Consider the following 18,476-nt stretch of genomic DNA (forward strand, 5'->3'; position numbering starts at 1 on the left):
GTAAATGATTTACCAGCATTAGATGCATCCCTTTTGAAATAAGTATCTTTCTCTTAACATGAGAAGGCATTTACTAAAAGGTGAAAAAATCAAATTGAAAAAAATGGGTCAAGCACCTTTTAGTTTCCTATATGAAAAGTTTACAGATGAAGTAATTTGAGTTATGTGGTGAGTGGCTTTTGTACAATTCTTTAATTATTGTATTTTGAAACAAACTAATTACAGAACTGTTCTTTGAAATATTTTCTTTTAACAAAAGAAAACAATTTCAAAATCCTAATAATTGATAATGCTTTTTCAGATTTCATAAACGGCTACATATGAATTAATTTTTGTTTTGTTATTGATTTTGCTGAAATTCAGTGTTAACTATTTCTGTCCCTTGGCATAATATGGCATTTTGGATCAGTTTTGGTTTAGTAAAATTAAAAAGCTCTCCTGTGTTCAGTGTGAAGGTTGTCCCTCTTTCAGTTTCTGTATGTATTAACAGATGAACCGTATAACGCATCATTTATTGTTCACTGTGTTGGTTGTATTCATTACATTTTACACACTTGATATTGCATAAACTGTCGTTATTGTATGAATGAATCTGTATATATATGTATGCACTCTGTATTTATATTCCATATAAACACAGATGCACCTTGCAGGCAAGGAAATCATAACAATTTCTTCTTGTTTAAATATGAATTTCTTTCTTAGGTGATAGTTTTTTTTCTTTGTTCAAGTCTTTATTATAAAGACTTGACTGAAAAAAAATTCTCAAGAAATATTTGGAATTTGTTTGAGAGTTCTGTTAATCTGTGTACGTAGCTTATATGATACATGGTCCTTACTTTCCTGATTATGATGAGTTGAATTTCCTAATGACTTAAATAGTCTACCAGGGAGAAATTTTAATTAGGGTTTAGATGTTGAAGTTTTGCCACTTTGGGAACCTCAGTATTATTCTTCCTCGTGATGAATAAAAACTGGGAGGCAAGTGATTTCTATGTTCATTTTAATAATGGACTGAGAGTCAGACAAGATTTCTATTGCCTATTGAGGTTTACTCTGTAGGGAAGTATTGCCCCTGTAAGAAAGTTTGCTTCCTCCACTTAGCATTAAAAATTTGTTCAAATAATGTAAGAGATATCATCTTAAGATGATGAAGTAACTGCAAAACTATACTATGTAAGCAATATGTTCATTTCAGATGAATGAAGAACATTTCAGTATATATATATTTTTCCCCAGTATTCAACCAGCAAAATTTATGTCTCCTCAGCGGTTTTCTTCTGCATTTCTACATTTAGAAGTTCTCATCAATTTCCTTCTGAACTTCTATCTGACTTAGTTCCATCAGAAGCTATTACAGTATTCCCTGTAGTCACCTTAATATTTACTACAGAGCAGTGCATTATGGAAGCAACTTTTTGGGAGAAATTGTTGTAATTGGTTCTGATAAAGTTTTAGGCCAGAAATAGGTCTTCGCTAAAAAATCCTACACTGAATTTCCATGGCAGCAGCTACTTTGTCGTTCTAACCAATTTACCATATCTAGAAGAGCTAACAATAGAAAAGATGCTCTACCACTTTTTCACTGGCAACATGCTGCTGTGGTGATGTTTTATAGCATGTTCTTTTAGCAGAAAAATGTAAAATGAGTAAAGATTAGCACTGAAACATGTATCCAGGACATTTCTTTCGTAAGGGAACAAATGTGATAAGGAAAACTTGGAGAAGAGTGGATATTGATTAAATTGTTTCTTACTTAATTTGGGTTCTTTTTATATATGTCCACAAAATATGATTGTCTTGAAAATCTAATAGCAATAGAAATTTTAGTTGTGCAGTTCTGAGATGGTAACATTTATGGAACAAAAGTTAACGTAGCTAGCTGTGATATACTTTTGCAAAACCCTGGTTTTACACAGTAAGACCAGTATCTCCTTGTCAGAAGCTGCCTGTTTGACTAGGTCTAAACCAGTGCTCACAGGTTTTTAGAATCACTCAGTAGGCATACAGAAGTTATAGTATATCTGCTTATACGTCAAGAAAATAACTGGGGAACCAATTCCTATCAAAGTGATTAATGAACATTAGACATTGTTCTGAAAGCTGCTGTTTCCGAATTGCAGTGTGTACAAGTACTTTTTTTAAGTGTAGGAACTCAATTCAGTCATTCAAGTGCCTACAGAAAAGCTACATTGTTTATGAAAAAACATGGGAAGAATTTAATATCAATTCCTACTTTGGCTAAGGAAGACGAGATTTAAAGAGAAGAAATATTGATTTTGTTTTCATTATAAAATTTCTTGTAATTAAATTTGTTTTCATTATGTTTAATTGCCACTTAATCAGAACAACGTTCACATTGAGCGTTGCAATGACTGTGGACAAGCTGAGGAGAAAATCAAGTTCAGATCTTAAAGAAAAAAAAATCAATTTTGTTTACATGCAGTTCTATATACCTGTGATTAAGTATTAATTTGATGTCATTTTAAACACTCTGTTACAGCCTTCTGACTTCCAGTGTACAGTTACACTCATGTCAGAAGAAATTTCCATTTTAGCCAGACAAAAGTTTGTTCTGTACTGTTTTAAGGGCTTTTCAGATGCTGTTATTACTCTATTTATAGTTCTGTACAGGGCATCTTCTACATTTTCAGTTACTAACTCTGAAGATAACTTCGTCCCACATAATTTCAGCTGCTTGTGTTAAAATCACAGCACCCAAGCATTTCCTGAATACAATAAAAGAAAGAATGAAGGTACAAAAGCATGGCCAAAAAAATTTTGCTTGGTTCCTATTAATTTTGGCGTTCTGTTAATCTAGCTAGGCACAATGCTGCCATCTGGTTGGAAAAGGACCTCTGTTGTTTGACCACTAAACAGCATTTCTACTCACTGTCTCAGATCTCAGTGACTCCTATTGCATTAATAGGGCTAACAGATTAGTTTTGCTGAAAGGATGATTGGAGGACAGGGATTTGATTTCTTCCGATAGGAATTCAAGCTTGATTTTGTTGTGTCTTATACAGACATAATTGAATACAAAAAGCATAGCACAACAAGGAATTGGATTTACTGGGCTATTTTCTGCTCTCATTTATACCTAAAAGGAATAACTAATTGAAAAATTCTTGATTCCTCATTTTTTCAGGAGTTGTTGAAATAATTTATGATTTTTTTTAAGATTATTTTCAGAACAGATGTTTGTAAGATAGAAATCTCTTTATCATTCTGCATCACTCTTATAGTAGGAACAAATTATGTCCTATTACTCTCCGCCAGTCTGAAAAATTCTTCCTCTATGAAAGATTTTGATTCACGTATACTGAAAAGACATTTTTTTGTCACATATGCAGCCGGGCTAAGTAGGAGAAGACCCAAAGGAATAATAATAGCAGTAGGTAGAAAAGATGAGTTATGGTAAAATATGCAACCAAGCAAAGCTGACTGTATATGGTCAGTCCTTAATTCCAGTTAGTGTGTCCATTTTCCACTATTGGAAATAAATTAGTGTTTACAACCATGTCATAAAGCACAACTCAAGATAAAGTGCTCAGAGCCCAGAGATTTTAAATGGAAATGGAATGTTTCCAATTCACAAAAATAGTACAAAAAGCTAAATGGTAGAAGAGGAATCATTCTTAAACAGTATCAAATTACAACATCAGATTGGAAGACATGGATTTAAATTTTATTTAATTTTCTGCTTGAACGTAGGGATGAAAACGTTTTATGAAATAGCCTTTAAGCACTGGGGATGGAGCGTTTTTCTTTGACTTGCCTTCGCTTATGCAGATCCATTGTGTCTATTATTAATATTACTAAATTCAATTATTAAAACACCTTTGATACCACTTTTGGTTCCTTGTTGTGGTTATTGCAGCCATGATTGATGCTCATGTAAGAACATTTGTTCCAGTGACTAATAAGAAAATTTTTAAAGCACTCGCTTGTTTCAGCGGGCCTGAAGTTTAGAGCATCTGAGAATAACCAGATCCAATTTAGAGAGAAAGAATGAAATTTAGTAAGGTGAAAAAATAAGGCCAAATTCAAATTTCTTGGGACTAAAATATAATTAAAAAGCCATCATTTTTATGTCTATATCATGAACTCTCCCCTGAGTCCATACAAGTTTATTTAGAAATATGGTGCAAATTGCTAAAAGAAAAAGACTTTCTAAAATTGTCACTGCTGGGAAGTAGTAGAGAAAAACAAACTGAAAGTGTCAAAGAGTTGCCTATTTGTTAATTACTGTGACTCCGTAAAAGCATTAAATGTTTCTGTCTCTATTCAGATGTGCAGTATCTAAAAATGTGTAACAGTAAAATAACCATAGAGTAATAACCTTAAATTAGAGTGCTGCTGAATGATTTCACATTCGCTACACTTGTGTTGGTACGAGATAGAAGTGTGGTAAAGGTGCTTGGGAATCAAACAGCACAAAAATATACGGCTTCAGAATGAGTCTTAATTTATGTCTTGTTGATTTTGATGCTGTTTGTCTTCTGTAGGCAACTTGAGAGGATATTAAAAAATATTTCAGCATTGTCTGTTATATTCGAATTCTTCATGAGAAATATTATCAGTGACCTCTTTCACCATTGCAAAGGAAGTAGAGATTGGTTCAGAAAAAGAAAATACAGTTTATTTGAAAAATTGTTGTGTTTTACAGGGTGTCAGAGTGTTGCTGCTGTTTATGCTCAGTTTCTGTTCTCACTTTATGAAAGATAACTCAAACATTCATAAAATGACCATAATTGACTGTTAGGAAAATATTAATCTGATATTTTTAGATGGCAAAAGATGGAACTTCTTGCAATGATTCCAGCAGTGTCCAAAAGCAAGTGATTGGAACGGCTTCTATTGGGCAAAGGCTTAGTCTCAAGACTTTAAGAAATAATTTCCCAGGGTTCCCAGTACTTAATTTATCTTTCTTTCAGTTTGAACTTTTATGACTATTGATCCCAACATTTGTCTGGGTCAGAGGACTTCGAGGTATCAGAAAACTTTTTTGCATCGTTGGTAGTTATTTACTGAGTTCAAGACACCTCTTAATCTTGTCTTTGATATATTCCATAGATTGATCACCTCGGGGCTTTTGTTGTAAGTCATAGTAGCTATGTTTTCTGAGTTTTTTGATGCTGTATATGACTGTGAGAAAAGTTTTTCTGTAACCTCTTTCATTTTTCTCATCTTTTGAACATACGAACACTGAATTTAATATAGTAGTGATTTTAGTTGTACCACAAAAAGTAGTGCCATCTTCTATTTCTATTAATTATTTTATTTCATCCAAAACTTGCAATGCCACTGTTAGTTGAAGCTTCACACTAAGACCTCGTTTACAGTTATTTAAATAAAATTACCTTGTTATTTCATTGTTCATATGCTTGGGATATAGAGCCCTCTCCTGAAATGGTGGCCTCACCCCAAGTAGATTCAGAGATGTTAGTAGATTTTACAGGGGTGTGCTGAATTTGAGGCTCAGAAAATATTAGGCTTATCTTCACAGGAGATAGGTCTTCTGTGCTTCTTATGGTATTGTAGCTTTCTCCTAAGTCTAGTGCAGGGCATTCCAGAAGAGAAGGGATCTTCACAAAGGTGTAGATAGAAAATGGAGCTAGCATAGAACCAAATTAGGTTTATTTGGTAGAAATGTTTATTTCCCTCTTCTATCAAAAATTCATTACCATCTCTAATATAGTATTTTTCTGCACTGAAAGATGTCTTGAATGGGTCAATTCAAAAGTGTGTGGAATCTGGGCAAGTCTGTCCATTGAGTTCAAACCAGATAGAGCCATGGTGTCAAATCATCTGGGAACATGGGAACTTGTGTGCTCTTTTCCTTTGAGTCTGTGGATTTGCAGATTCTGCAGATGGGCCAAATATGGTCCTATGAGCCTGAGCTGTAGAAAATGCACTTTCCCCATTTACTCAGTAATCAAGTAGAAAGCTAAAATAGAATCCAAGTTCTGTAATAGGTAACTTTGTAATACATTTTGAATTTATTACAATTATGGTCAATATACACAATATTTAGAGGGTTGATTCTTTTTTCTTATTATTTTTTATGTATGTGTGCATGCTTTTTTTTCCCAAAAGTAAAGAAATATATGCAAGTAATCCTAGTGGAATTCATCAGATACACAGAATTTGATAAGACCAATACTATTAGCCATTGTTTTTTAATATGTTCCTTTAGTTCATCATTATTGAAGCTACGTCTGTGCTTGCTTTATAATATTCTTCATACTTTCATACTCTTTCCAAATAATTTCTTTTGAAGAAGGTTTTAATAAAGCAATTTCTCTGTTAATTTGAGAAACTGATGGGGCAGACTAAGTCACTAAATCCAAAAGATCCTGGATAATATCCATTAAAAAAAAGCTGTCTCTTGAAATGATGTTTTCCAGGACATTTTTAAGACAATACATTTATAAAAAAGTATACCTGGAAATTGTTCTTTGGGAAAACAAAATATCATGTCTTGAATTTCTAGCTGTCATTTTTATTGCAAGATAAAAAATCAGAAAATCAGCCTTTATTTAAGGCTACTTCCTCACTATTCCTGCTATTGAACATCTTATGAAAATTCATAGACTCTGTCTGTGGTATACTTCATCGTTGCCAAATGTGATTAAACTGTGATTCAGATGAGAAAAAAAAAATCAAAATGCCTTTTCTAATATGCTCCTTCTTATTACGTTATTTCTGGAATCATATTTCTGTAACTTCATAAAACTAACATATTCTTTCATCTGTTTATCATGACCATGCTGTCCTTTTATAATTGTCAGGACAAATAACATGCTCTGTGTGGACAAGGTGTAAATATTCTAGCAGAAGGAAAAATGTAACAACAGGAGAAACAAAAAACTATAATAAAAACATTCATTTTTTTAAAAGAATCAAGGTTTCCATGAAGCATCATCAGGTATTAAAATGATTTTTGAATTAATAAAAACATCCTTTAAAAATATGATTCACATTTATATATCGCAGAATTGAAGTAATAGGCTACCATAATGGGGGTTCATTGGTCTTTTGTTGCAAAAAATATGGAGCTTTTAGCTCAGTATGGACAGCCTGGGACAATTCATCCAAAGATAACAGCCAGATTCTCAGCCTGTGTAAGTTGTTTAGTTCTACTGATTTCAACAATGTCATGACAGATATAAGTCAACTAAATATTTGACATATAGACATATGAAGTCAACAGATTACACCAGTAGAGCTGAGAGAAGAATTTGGCTAAAGAAGCTAAGCTGTAAACATAGACATTACAAGTGCAATTTAGGATTATTGCTGGTAGGGGTGAGGTCTAGGAATGGGTGTTTGAGATCTGTCTGACTCTTGAGCTAGCTAGGTGCAACATGAAAATTGAGGACTTTTCATATCCAGTAGAAGTAGGTATATTGAGGAGAAAATCATGTAGTGGTGCAGGCTGGAAGGTTGTTTTGTACCTCCACTGTTGCACTGGCAAACTCTTTTAGACCCTCACCTCATATCTGGGCTGTGCACTGGTGAATATTGCTGTTCGAAAGAGAAAAGAGTAAAAGCTATGCTATGTGAATGTTTGCAGCTTTGAGGGGATTGGTATCAAAGCCTCTGCTTCCACTAATATTAGTATCTGTATCCAATAAGGTCCTCCAGGGTGGATGAATGTGAATGTGGGAAGTAGCAGAAATATTCAACACAGCTCTTCTTACCTCCAGCTACATGGATTTTACATCAGCGCAACTCTAGTGACATAAGTACGGTTGCTCCTGGTTTATACTCATGATTGACCAAAGAAAATTTGTTCCCCGTAAACTGCAAACTTATGACATCAGTGGTACACATATGGCTTTCAAAGAGTTTCTTTCTGTAAAGACTGACTTCCTCATTTCTACTTAGAATAATAGGGCATGCTGAGAATATGGTGAGCAGGAAAGTAAAGCTAACGTTAGAGATATGGAAGTATGTGAGACAGAACAGGAGATACCTTAAATAAATAATAGTGTCAAATGCTAAACTAACATAAAAACCTTGTAAAGTATCATAAATAATCTTAACAAAACATTTTCTTATACTGCAGAACTGTTAATTTTTTTTTAACTTATCCAGACAGAAATGTAAGAAAGAATGATTTTTTTTTTTTTTTAAGTTGTGTATGGATTTGGCTACACATACGTGGTTTTATTCACAGAGCAGAAATCCAGCACTTTCAATTTTATTTAATTTGAAATGCTTTGACAATTTAATTTACTGTCACTTAAAAAATTAATCAATCAGACATTTAGGGGAAGCTACTCAGGCATTAAGTGCAAGTCTTTCTGGTAACAGAGCCATCAAGTAAAGACATACCAAACACTGCTAAGAACTATATATGGTCCATGTTATAATACAAAATATGCTAAGCCATCTAACAGGCTTAGTTTAACTATTTGCCCATGACATCATTATAAGAGCTCTCCCTTTGACTTTGACATCATAAGCTAGAGCTTGCCTTTCAGTGAATTTGGGCATTAATTTTTAGTAACTGGAAGCTGTGCTGAGTATGGCCAACAAAACAAACAATATCTCAGTATCAGTATTGCAGTTCAGCTTCAATAAGAAAAACTAAATGAAGGAGCTTGTAGTTATACTAGTTGTAGTACTAGTACTAGAAATAACAATATCATTTTCCATGAAGTTTGAGGTCTGTTGTGCTTAAAGACCTGAAATTATTTGCACTTCAAGGAAAAAGGCTCTTCCAGAAAATTTTGTCTGTTAAGTAGACTTACTAAACAGCTATTAGAATATAGTGTTTTTATCTTGTGAGACTGGTGTTTTTCATTTTCTTAGTAAGCCTTGTTTGGTTTGTTGATCTTCAAGTATTTACTTACAAAAGGCATATTGGTTTTCATAAACATATTTTTTTCTTTTTCTGACTTACTTTCGTAAATGCATGAACCACTGTGTACCCTTTGCACTTTGATAAAAAAAAAACAAGAGATCCAAGATGTCATTTTCAGAAGTCTCAGTTGAGAGTGTGCGTGTGCATGGAAAAGGTGATTTATAATATCTTAAGATGAAAAACTTTGTGAAGTCAGTCTTATAAGTACAACAGCCAAGAACTGAGAGACGTAGGGCCCTACATATTCACTATCATAGTAGCTGTTATTTTTAAATAGGTAAGATTTTCAAATATTTCTTTGAAAACAGTCTAGCCATGCTGATATTTTGTAACCTTTTGTATTAGCTTATAAAAACTTACCGTAATGAAAAGTGACTAATTCTAGCAGGAAATTACTATGCAGAAGTAGTATCAGTAAGCCAAGTTCTGTGTAATTTATTTTATTGATGCTTGGTTTACAATGTATACAAATTAGTTTAGATCACATTTTCATATAGGTATTTTCATGTAGTAAGATTTTATGGGAAATAACCTGTAATGACAGCACTGGACTACAATTTACAATTGTTTCTCAGTGCTGGCTGACCACCAAGTATTGGTGGAGATCAGACAAGCTCTAGGACAAGAGTTCCCAAGGAGTCTGACTGCCATGTTTTCACCCTTCCCGTCCCTTTCCCACTTCTTTGTTCTTTTTGCACAATCCATTTCCATGACCCTAGTGTTGTTTTTCCTTTGTAATTTTACTTTCCACATTTTCTCTTCTCTGAGATCCTTTTGTACTTCCTATCCTTTCCTCAGTCAAAATCATAATGGGCAACAGAGATATACTTCCTCAAAATCACCCAAAAAAGTGAAAGACCTGAGGAGTACAGAGACTAGCACATGTACTGGGATACTGAGTCTGTTTCTTTGAATTCTGTCCACCTTATTGGCTGAGACTCAGCTCCTAATTCTGTCTCATTTTGTGGGATTTAGAGGAAACTTCTTTCCTGTGTCCCCATACGGGGCTGGGGTTAAGGGTACAGATATTTGATAGCTTCTTGTTGATAGCAGCATTTACTTAGGCAGAACACCCTTTTACCTTACCTGAGGGCAAAACTGATGCATGAGATTGCCATGGCCTTTGCTAGTTATGCAACTGGCTGAGATATAAGTGATTTTTAAGATGTGCAACTTTCTGGTGCTAACAATTGTTGGGGGATATGATCCTACACACAATCCTGAATAAGGCCACCCAGTTTAACTGACAGACGTTGCACACTGGGTTCTGAGATTTGACTAGAATGAGTGCCTTAGTAGTGCCGGGATGGCGACAATACATGCTTTAACATCTTCATGTTGCATTCATACAGATCATTAAGGAAAATTCAGAATGGGAAAGTAGAAGCAAATGAACTTAGATTCCCCATCAGAAATAAGTGATAGTTTTAGAATATATAGTTAAAAACTCTTACAAGAAGATATATTGACTTATGAATAATAATTACTGAACTTGCAAGGAGTTGCAGTAATTCCTTTAAAATTATGGCGCTTTGTAAAGAACATTCTTTTATTTGTTAAATAGGGGAAACACTGCTTCCCTGGTGCTTTTGTTTTTCACTCTGGACTGTAGCAGTGGAGCACTTGCATGTCGTGTTTGATGCCTTGCATGATAAAGACATGCAAAGGCAAGTTCCAGTCTGCATGCTGCTTTAATGAATGTTTTCCTTTTCTCTCCTTCCCTGTTATGTGCTTACAGAAGACAACTATGTGGAAGGTGGGTGCTTTCTTACCTTATTTTCCTAAGCTCTTGTTTTTCCCCTTTGTTTAGTGGTTTTTTCCCTTCTGCTTAATGTTATAAAAGTACACATAACATTCAGTACGGTAAGTTGCATTTTTTTTACCTGTAAAGGTATACAAGTTTATTAAATGTGTGATTTCTTTTTCCATACAGAACACAAGCAAAGCCCTATGTTAATCTTGACTATATTGATGTAATTCCTGAATAACTTCACTAAAACAATATGAATATATCACTCTATACATCCTTAAGGAGACCTGCAGAAAGACTGATTTCTACTCATGTTCTGTATGAAAAACACTTCAAGAAAATATTTTTTCTTCAACGTGGAGCATAAATCCTTCTCATAAGAATGGAATGCATGTGAAATACCTGTATTTTGGTTGCTTAGGAAAATGGAAAGCGCTTTTCTCCTTAGTCTTGCTTACTGTACTCTCCTTTACAGCACAAAGTTTTAGATAAAAGCTTTATCTAACTTTTCAACACGATAAACTCTGCCTTTTGGACTTTGTGAAAGAAGAGTTGTGATTTTAGTAATAGTGCTGGTATGTAATTAAGACCCATTAAAGAAAGTGCGTCACAGGGCACTGGAAATTAAAACACAATGCTTCCTAGCCTGAATGTTGGTAAGTATGTCCATTACCTGGTAAAACGTGTTTGAGTGAGTTTTACACTTCACAGATCAGTTTTTGTTAGGAGTCAGTACTGCCCTTTTGTTCATGAGCCAAAGGGTGCAGGTGCTTTTTAAAGTACAAGATCTTTAAAAATCCTTTCTTAATCTTTTCATATGTAATAAATTGCTATTTAAAAATGATTTTACCTTTTTAAATGGAATTATAACTTTTTTTTTCCCAGTAGTTTAAACACTTTCTTGTAATATAGGATTTGGTAAGCTGACATATGTGCAGTGAGACTGCCCTGACACTGCTGTGACCCAAAGTGCAGGAGACAGACACCATTGGGCCTTAGGTTATTAAGGATTCAAGGCAATCAGAACCACTGCCTGTCTGCTCACTGGCAACTCTCTTAAAATGCCTGCCAATATCAGTACCATGTTTCTCTATGCCACCATACTGAAAGGCAAAGTGAGATATTCAGATTTAGCACATACATGATGCTGTGCAACTTTATTAAAAATACATGTTACCAGTAAGAGAAGATTTAGGTTATTTTGATGCTTTAATTGCATGCAATGTCAAGAACATACAAATCAGTACAACTCTGTTTTCATTGTGAAATAGAAATTTATTCAACAACACAGGGATAGGATTTATAACTCAGAAGCACAAAAGGCAAGAAATAGGTAACTAATATTATGTTTGACCTGTGCATGAAATTCTTACTGGTGTCAACATGAGGTTCGATTGTGAATTAAGATCATTACAACTAGATGAGGTGGTTCAGTTTCATTTCACATACTCACTTATGCACAGCAGTGCAAGATAAGACCTGGGTAACACTTAATCCGGGAGTTGCCTGAATCTAATTCTTAAAATTGCACACTTACATTTATTCCAACACAAGTCTGGATACATATGCATACATTAGATTTGCAAAAGATGTATATCTAAAGAGTGGAAGCATAGAACGTATATCCTAATCAGAACTAGGAAACTAGCAATAGTTTTTCATCTTTGAATTCTGTGATATCTGAATATTTCCTTAAGTTAAAGAAAAGAAAGGAAAGGATTTTAGTATTCATGAAGTGGAATTTGATGGTGTAAAAAGGTTACATTGTACTCATTTTGTTAAAACTGTGCTAGGGTTGAACATGTTCACTGCAAGTTCACCATGTTTAAAATTTTCTTTGGCCTGTGCTCTGCATGGAACTTACACACAAGGTTATGAAAATAGCCTCTCTTCATGCTGTTTTCCCCTATCCCATTTTGTGCCCCTCAACTTTCGTGCCAAGTTCAGTATAAATATGAAATGGATCACACATGCATACAGGAGGTATTCCTACTGAATCTTTAATTTCTAATTCACAAAGAAAAGGCTTTTATCAATCTGATTATGAAGGAATGGTGCACAAATGAATATTATTAATGTTTGGCATGCCTATATGTGGCCTGTCAAAACTAGATCTTTCTGTGACCATCTACTGTGGTTGTCTCAATTATAAGCACACAGTCATGTTAAAAATCTCGCAGTGATTGCTGTCATGGTGGGTTTATTTGTATCATTTTAAACCCCTCTACAGAGTAAACAGGTACAGTAATAGCAATTCTTCACTCTTCCACAGTCTTCATCCATAGATTGAAAAATATAAAATGAGGTAAGTAACATTATATACTCATAGCAAGTAAGTATAAGTAAGCTTGCTGCTTCAAAAATAAGTAGCATACAAAGTGAAGCAAAATGCAGTGCCTGAGAACTAGTACTACCTTTTTTTAGTTGATGGCTGTTTGGTTTGAGCAGTGCGCTTTTTTACAGTCACTGGCTTCCTATTTTTAGTTGAGCAGCACTGTAAGTGACTCTTAAAATTCAAGTGGTTTCTATGATGTTTTCAAGAGGCTTTTCTGTCATTGTGTTTTTTTTTTTTCCAAATTATATAAAAATCACAAGTTTACAACCGAGCATGCTCACATGCAGTATTACTAAAACTAGTAGATATCAAGCAGTGGTCATCTCCTGAAGCTCAGCTTTTTATTTAGGTCCTTATAACTATAAAAGTCAAGCTAGGAAGAGATTACCTTCTATTTTTCCGCTAGGAGTCACAACAGTCTTTACAGTTTGTGTTTTCAGTGTGTCTCAGTTGCAGCTATGCTAATACAGGAAGAACAGCATTTAGGAATATTTCTCCTAACTGCAGCATAGCCGTGAGGTACTTACCAGTAATGCTTACATAGGCATCCCTTCAGTATCACATTCAGCTCGTGCATACATTGGTGTGAACCTCGGATCCTCCCAGCAGTTACAGAGCACTGTAATTTTAAATGAATCTACTGCTCAAGATATGGGGCACATCAGGCCTTCCGGTTCAATTTGCCTCCGGGAATGGTGACGCTAAAAAGCACTCATTCAGCAAAACCTTTGTTAGCCTATTTGAAACATCACTTGAGATCTTGAACTGATGTGAAATCTGATTGCAGTTGGGAGTATCTTCTTTGAAATACCCCCAAGTACGATGAGTCATTTGTGCACCTAATTTTCTTTGTGAAGTAGAAATCACAGGAGCTCTCTAGGAAATCTGCTTTCCAATAAGGAGTAGGATATTTTATTGCACACCTTCTTTGTGTGAATTAACTATAACTAATTGCAAATAAGAAAATAATGTATCATTTTTACAGTTGATGGAGAAGATAAGCACAAGCAATTAAGAACTTCTAAAATGGATTCTAAACGATTTAAGCTCAATAAGAATAAACCTGATGTGAAATGTGGAAAGTCTTTTTTCTGTACAAAATTTCTTCCTTCAACATGTTATTCTCAGTGAGGATATAAGTATCATTTCATTATTGTGTGTTAAAAAAGATGAATATTTTTGGTTAAAGATTAACTAAATTTGGCTCTGGTTGAGTGATTATCATTACGGCCATCTGTTTTGAAATGTCACTAGATCTATAGTGGTATGATTGGATTTGATCTCAAACTACCAATATAAAGCAAAATGTATTTCTCACAGATTTATGAAGCAAATTCAGAAGTTGTCACTTAAATTTTCTGAAATTTTCTTTGCTCTGTGTTTTGTACTGCATATATAGTAATTTGCTTCCTCTGGAATGTATTCATTCTACTCTCACATTTCACACAAATAAGGAGACATCCCTTGCATTATCATTTCAATGTGATAAATAAATTTTGTTTTAATTACCTGAAATGCTCATTTTTTATGAGGGGAAAAAGACCAGACCCAGCCCATTTTTCAGGTTTACACTTTCCAGGTTTTTAACCTTTTGTAAGTTGAGGACAGGAAGCCCTCCTCCCAGCAAAGTATTCAAAGCAATATCATGAAAATACAATAAAGACAGATTATTAAAGGATTTGGTTGGATCTGGAAGCATTCTAGTATTTTCTGCCATCCCAACTATTGCACAGAAGAAATACACAACAAAACAGTACCCAGTGTTTGAATTGCAGTTCTATTTCTCATAGCCCAAAGCATTCCAACCAGTGGCTGAAAAATGCTCTTTGATTTCTGTCTGTGGTACAGACATCTCATAGGAAACAGATGCCTGTCACAAAACATTTTTGTCACTGTGACAACACCACCTTCCCATGCTCCCTTGTTCATTGCTGACTGTGCTCTTGTTTCCCTTCAAGGTCTGGCGCACCTGATGATGGGCGACCAAGGTATGGGCTCTGTTCCTTTTCCACTCTGCTTTCATTGTTTCTTCTTGTTCTGTAGCTGCTTTAAATCCATCACTGCAAACGATGGGCAAATGCTTGAAAGCTGTCTTTGGCTGCAAATAAACACATGGTTTTAGTCACATCTTTCCTTATTTCATTTTTTTTTCTTTTGTTTGCTCTGTAAGCTTTTGTCCTTCCTGCCTCCTGAACTCCCCCTCTCGCAATATGATAACTGAAAAGAGGTGAGAGAAATAAGAAGGTGTTTAAGAAAATGTCATGTATTTATCTGAAAATACAATAACGGGTGATTCTATAAAAGATAAATGAATCGCAAGAGCGCTCTTCGGAGTTCCTGGGAGAAGATACTGAGCTTGTCACACTGTACGCCTTGAAGAATGCATTTACCTTAATGCATGGCTGAGTGGAATTTGCAGAAAGCACCTGCTCCTGGCTTCTGGAATGCTGAGAGTACAATTTTGCCACCTAAAGAAATCAGTGGCTTTTCTTCTCCTAACTCATTGTTCCCTGTTACTTTTCTGTCACTTTTTCTTATCTAAGCATGGGTTATTTCTGTGTTTCGCTGCATGTACATGACTGGAAAAAAAAAATAAACTAAATCTGTAATATGACATTGATTGCATCTCCATTTGTCTTCAGACCTTAAACTTTGTCCCTTTTCATGTTTAAATATTAGTGCATTTACATATAACTCACGACTCTTACTGTTGTTTCTCTCCTATTCTCTTATTCTCTTTTTGTCTGGAAATGCTTTCTTCATGGAACCATTTCACCAAATCCATAGGTAAAAGTAAAGGTATTACATGATTTTCTTTATTTTTTAATGCCATCAGTATACTTTAATGTATGTCTAAGTAATGCAAATAAATGTAAATCTTTTTGCACTGAGGTAGGTATATTTTAAGTAAATATTTCATGGATGTTGAGGTAAGGAGAAGTATCCAAAGGATAAGCTGTTGTTTTTAATGGTTGCCTCCTGGTTTTGCGAGAGATGTAACATGTGGCAGTGATAAAGGAGGCTACAGTTATAGAAAGCATTCAGAATGAAATGACAACCATGTTTTGAGGTATGCATTTTTCTGTTCTCAAAGAATTGTAGTTTAAACCACCAGGAACAGGAAAAAAAAAAACAACAAAAAACCCCACATAATGTTGTTCAAGAGAAATTATCTGGAGATAATCTGTCCAGGGCCCGTACACAGCTCCATGTAAGTTTTAAATCCCAACTGACTTCAGCAAGTCTCTGCTATCAGGTGGTCACTTTTGCCCTGAGATTTTTCTTGTAAGTTAATAACTTTGATTGTATCTGAGACAAGAATTGGAGAAAGGAACAATGAAAAATGAACGCCAAAGTGAAGTGTGGGTTTTATTTCAGATTTTGTTACTCAGTTTTATTTTTTGATGTGAACAATGGCAGCTATATTTACTTCCTTATTTCTGCAGGGAACATGTGAAGTAGGGTCGAGACTTTTTCCTGTGTAATTAAACGCCATGTTTTGCTATGAGGATTCATGCAGACATCATGTCCATACATTCTTATGATAAGAAGTTGGTTTTTTAATGTTTGTATAATCTGTGTTATAGAGTAATGATATAGTGCTGTTTATCCTAAGTTCATGTCAGGGTGTGCCAACTCTTGGTAAATATCAGAAAGCCAATTTGTGTCATAGTACTTCGCTAACTATTCAAACTAGAAACAAACTTCCATGTATCTTGCTGTCTTGTCTGATGTAGTGTTTCCAAACCTAGAAAGTACATGTGATGCAAAGCCTGTAGTTGCAGTCCTGTAGTGTCTCCTTCCTCATATCAGACTTTCTGGAGATATTACTTACTTAGCTATCGCCAGCAAAATATTAAAGGTTTACGAGTGTTCTGAACACATAAATCTTGCTTAGGAAGTTTTAAGCAAGTAGACTAAAACCTGGTTTATTTATTTCTTACAGGATTCTTTTGTTTCTTACTTGGTTGATCTTTTTTGCGTTTTTCTTAACAGTACCTTGTACATATGACTTCCTTATTCCTTATTATGAATACTTCATTACATAATGATAGATTTTTTTTGGTGGAGTTACCTTAAAGTGACTTTTTGTAGCAACCAAATCTTGACATTTTTGATCATTTTTGTTATTATTAAGGATTATTTTTTTCTAGCTTACTCTATACACAGAATAATATACACATCAGTGAAGGGTTTTTTTGTTGTTGTTATTTAAAAGGACGAAAGCGTGTAAATATGAATAAATGATTAACAGTTGATATAGAAAACAGATTTTAGAAAAAAATATCATGCAATGGTTGGGCATTTTTTATTTTTATTTTTAAAGGCTTAACAGTTATATTCACAAAAAATGACATTGGTTATACTAGCTACATTTAATGTGTAACAATGTACTGCATGACATAAACACCAGTCACCTATCATCAAATCAGTCTACTGCATTTTTCTTTTCACATTTACTATTTTTACTAAATTTTTCCTTTTTTGTGAGATTACACTGCTATGTTTTGATAACCACAGTGCTTCCTCTTTGCATATAGTAGTGTATATCTGTTCAAAGGAACGGAAAGGATTTACGTGTATACAAAATACACTTGCCTGTAACTGAAAATATGTCAGTATTGGACCATGTCATCAACCATTATTGACTACGTTAAAGCTACATTATCAAACATAGGAACTGAAAACAGCTGTGATGCATATTTATAACGTGAGAATATAAGTAGTAGGAGAGTGATGGAAAGATGAGACAAAAGTGAAGCTTTGCATTGGATTCATTCACACTCATTTCAGTCTTTCATTATAATTTGAATTCCTTTATTATTCCTTTATTGTAAGGTAAGGTCAGTAACAAAAGTGATTTGGGGATTCAGAGTAATTACACCATGAATTTATCTTCAGCTGTAAACATAACCAATAAAAACATTAGGAAGTTTTAATATGTAATTTGCTCAGAAGTGTGTAAGTGGCTGAAGCACCACCTGTTTCTTTTCATAGGTGTTATGTGAGATTCTGGGGAAAAAAAGTATCAATGTCCCTACAAAATGAGATGCCTCAAAGACAGGACAGTGACAGGCCAGAGTCTTACTGTAGACAGAGGAGAGAGAGGTGAGGCAGCCTTTCCAAGTGGGCACACTGTACAAAATCCAGTAGCATCTCACTGGATGTACCTGCCATTTGTCACTTAGCTGCATGTATAGCTTGAAATACTCCAGATAATTTCCTGACAGAGTTTTTATTGAAGCAGTGTCGATATTTACAAAGCTGTCACTGCCTCCTATAGAAAGGCAGAAAAAAGTTGGGAAGATGTCACCATGTTTACAAATGTCTGTCAGTATTTGAGGTCATACATGCATGTGCAGAACTAGATGACACAAAGCAGAACATAAATCCCAGAGCTTTTGTAGCAGCCATTACTGCTTGAAAATGCTAAGCCTAATTTTATAAAGAAGCAGAGACTTTTAATTGTACTGGCATTCATTTATTTTCTGATAAACTTTCTGTCTCTTCAGAAG

General features: G+C 34.5%; 1 protein-coding gene across 7 annotated transcripts in view; it reads left to right on the forward strand.

The window, feature by feature from the left end:
* Positions 1-18,476, forward strand: part of NRXN1 (neurexin 1) — a 629,457-nt gene that overhangs the window by 54,193 nt on the left and 556,788 nt on the right. For all 7 annotated transcript variants that reach the window (XM_042884865.1, XM_042884874.1, XM_042884894.1 and 4 more), the window contains exon 2: positions 14,919-14,948. In XM_042884865.1, coding sequence (XP_042740799.1) covers positions 14,919-14,948 — 30 coding nt within the window. The remainder of the gene's footprint in view (positions 1-14,918; positions 14,949-18,476) is intronic.

The sequence above is a fragment of the Lagopus leucura genome, unplaced genomic scaffold (assembly GCF_019238085.1).
Source record: "Lagopus leucura isolate 7727_CA_CO unplaced genomic scaffold, USGS_WTPT01 Super-Scaffold_73, whole genome shotgun sequence".
Taxonomy (NCBI): domain Eukaryota; kingdom Metazoa; phylum Chordata; class Aves; order Galliformes; family Phasianidae; genus Lagopus; species Lagopus leucura.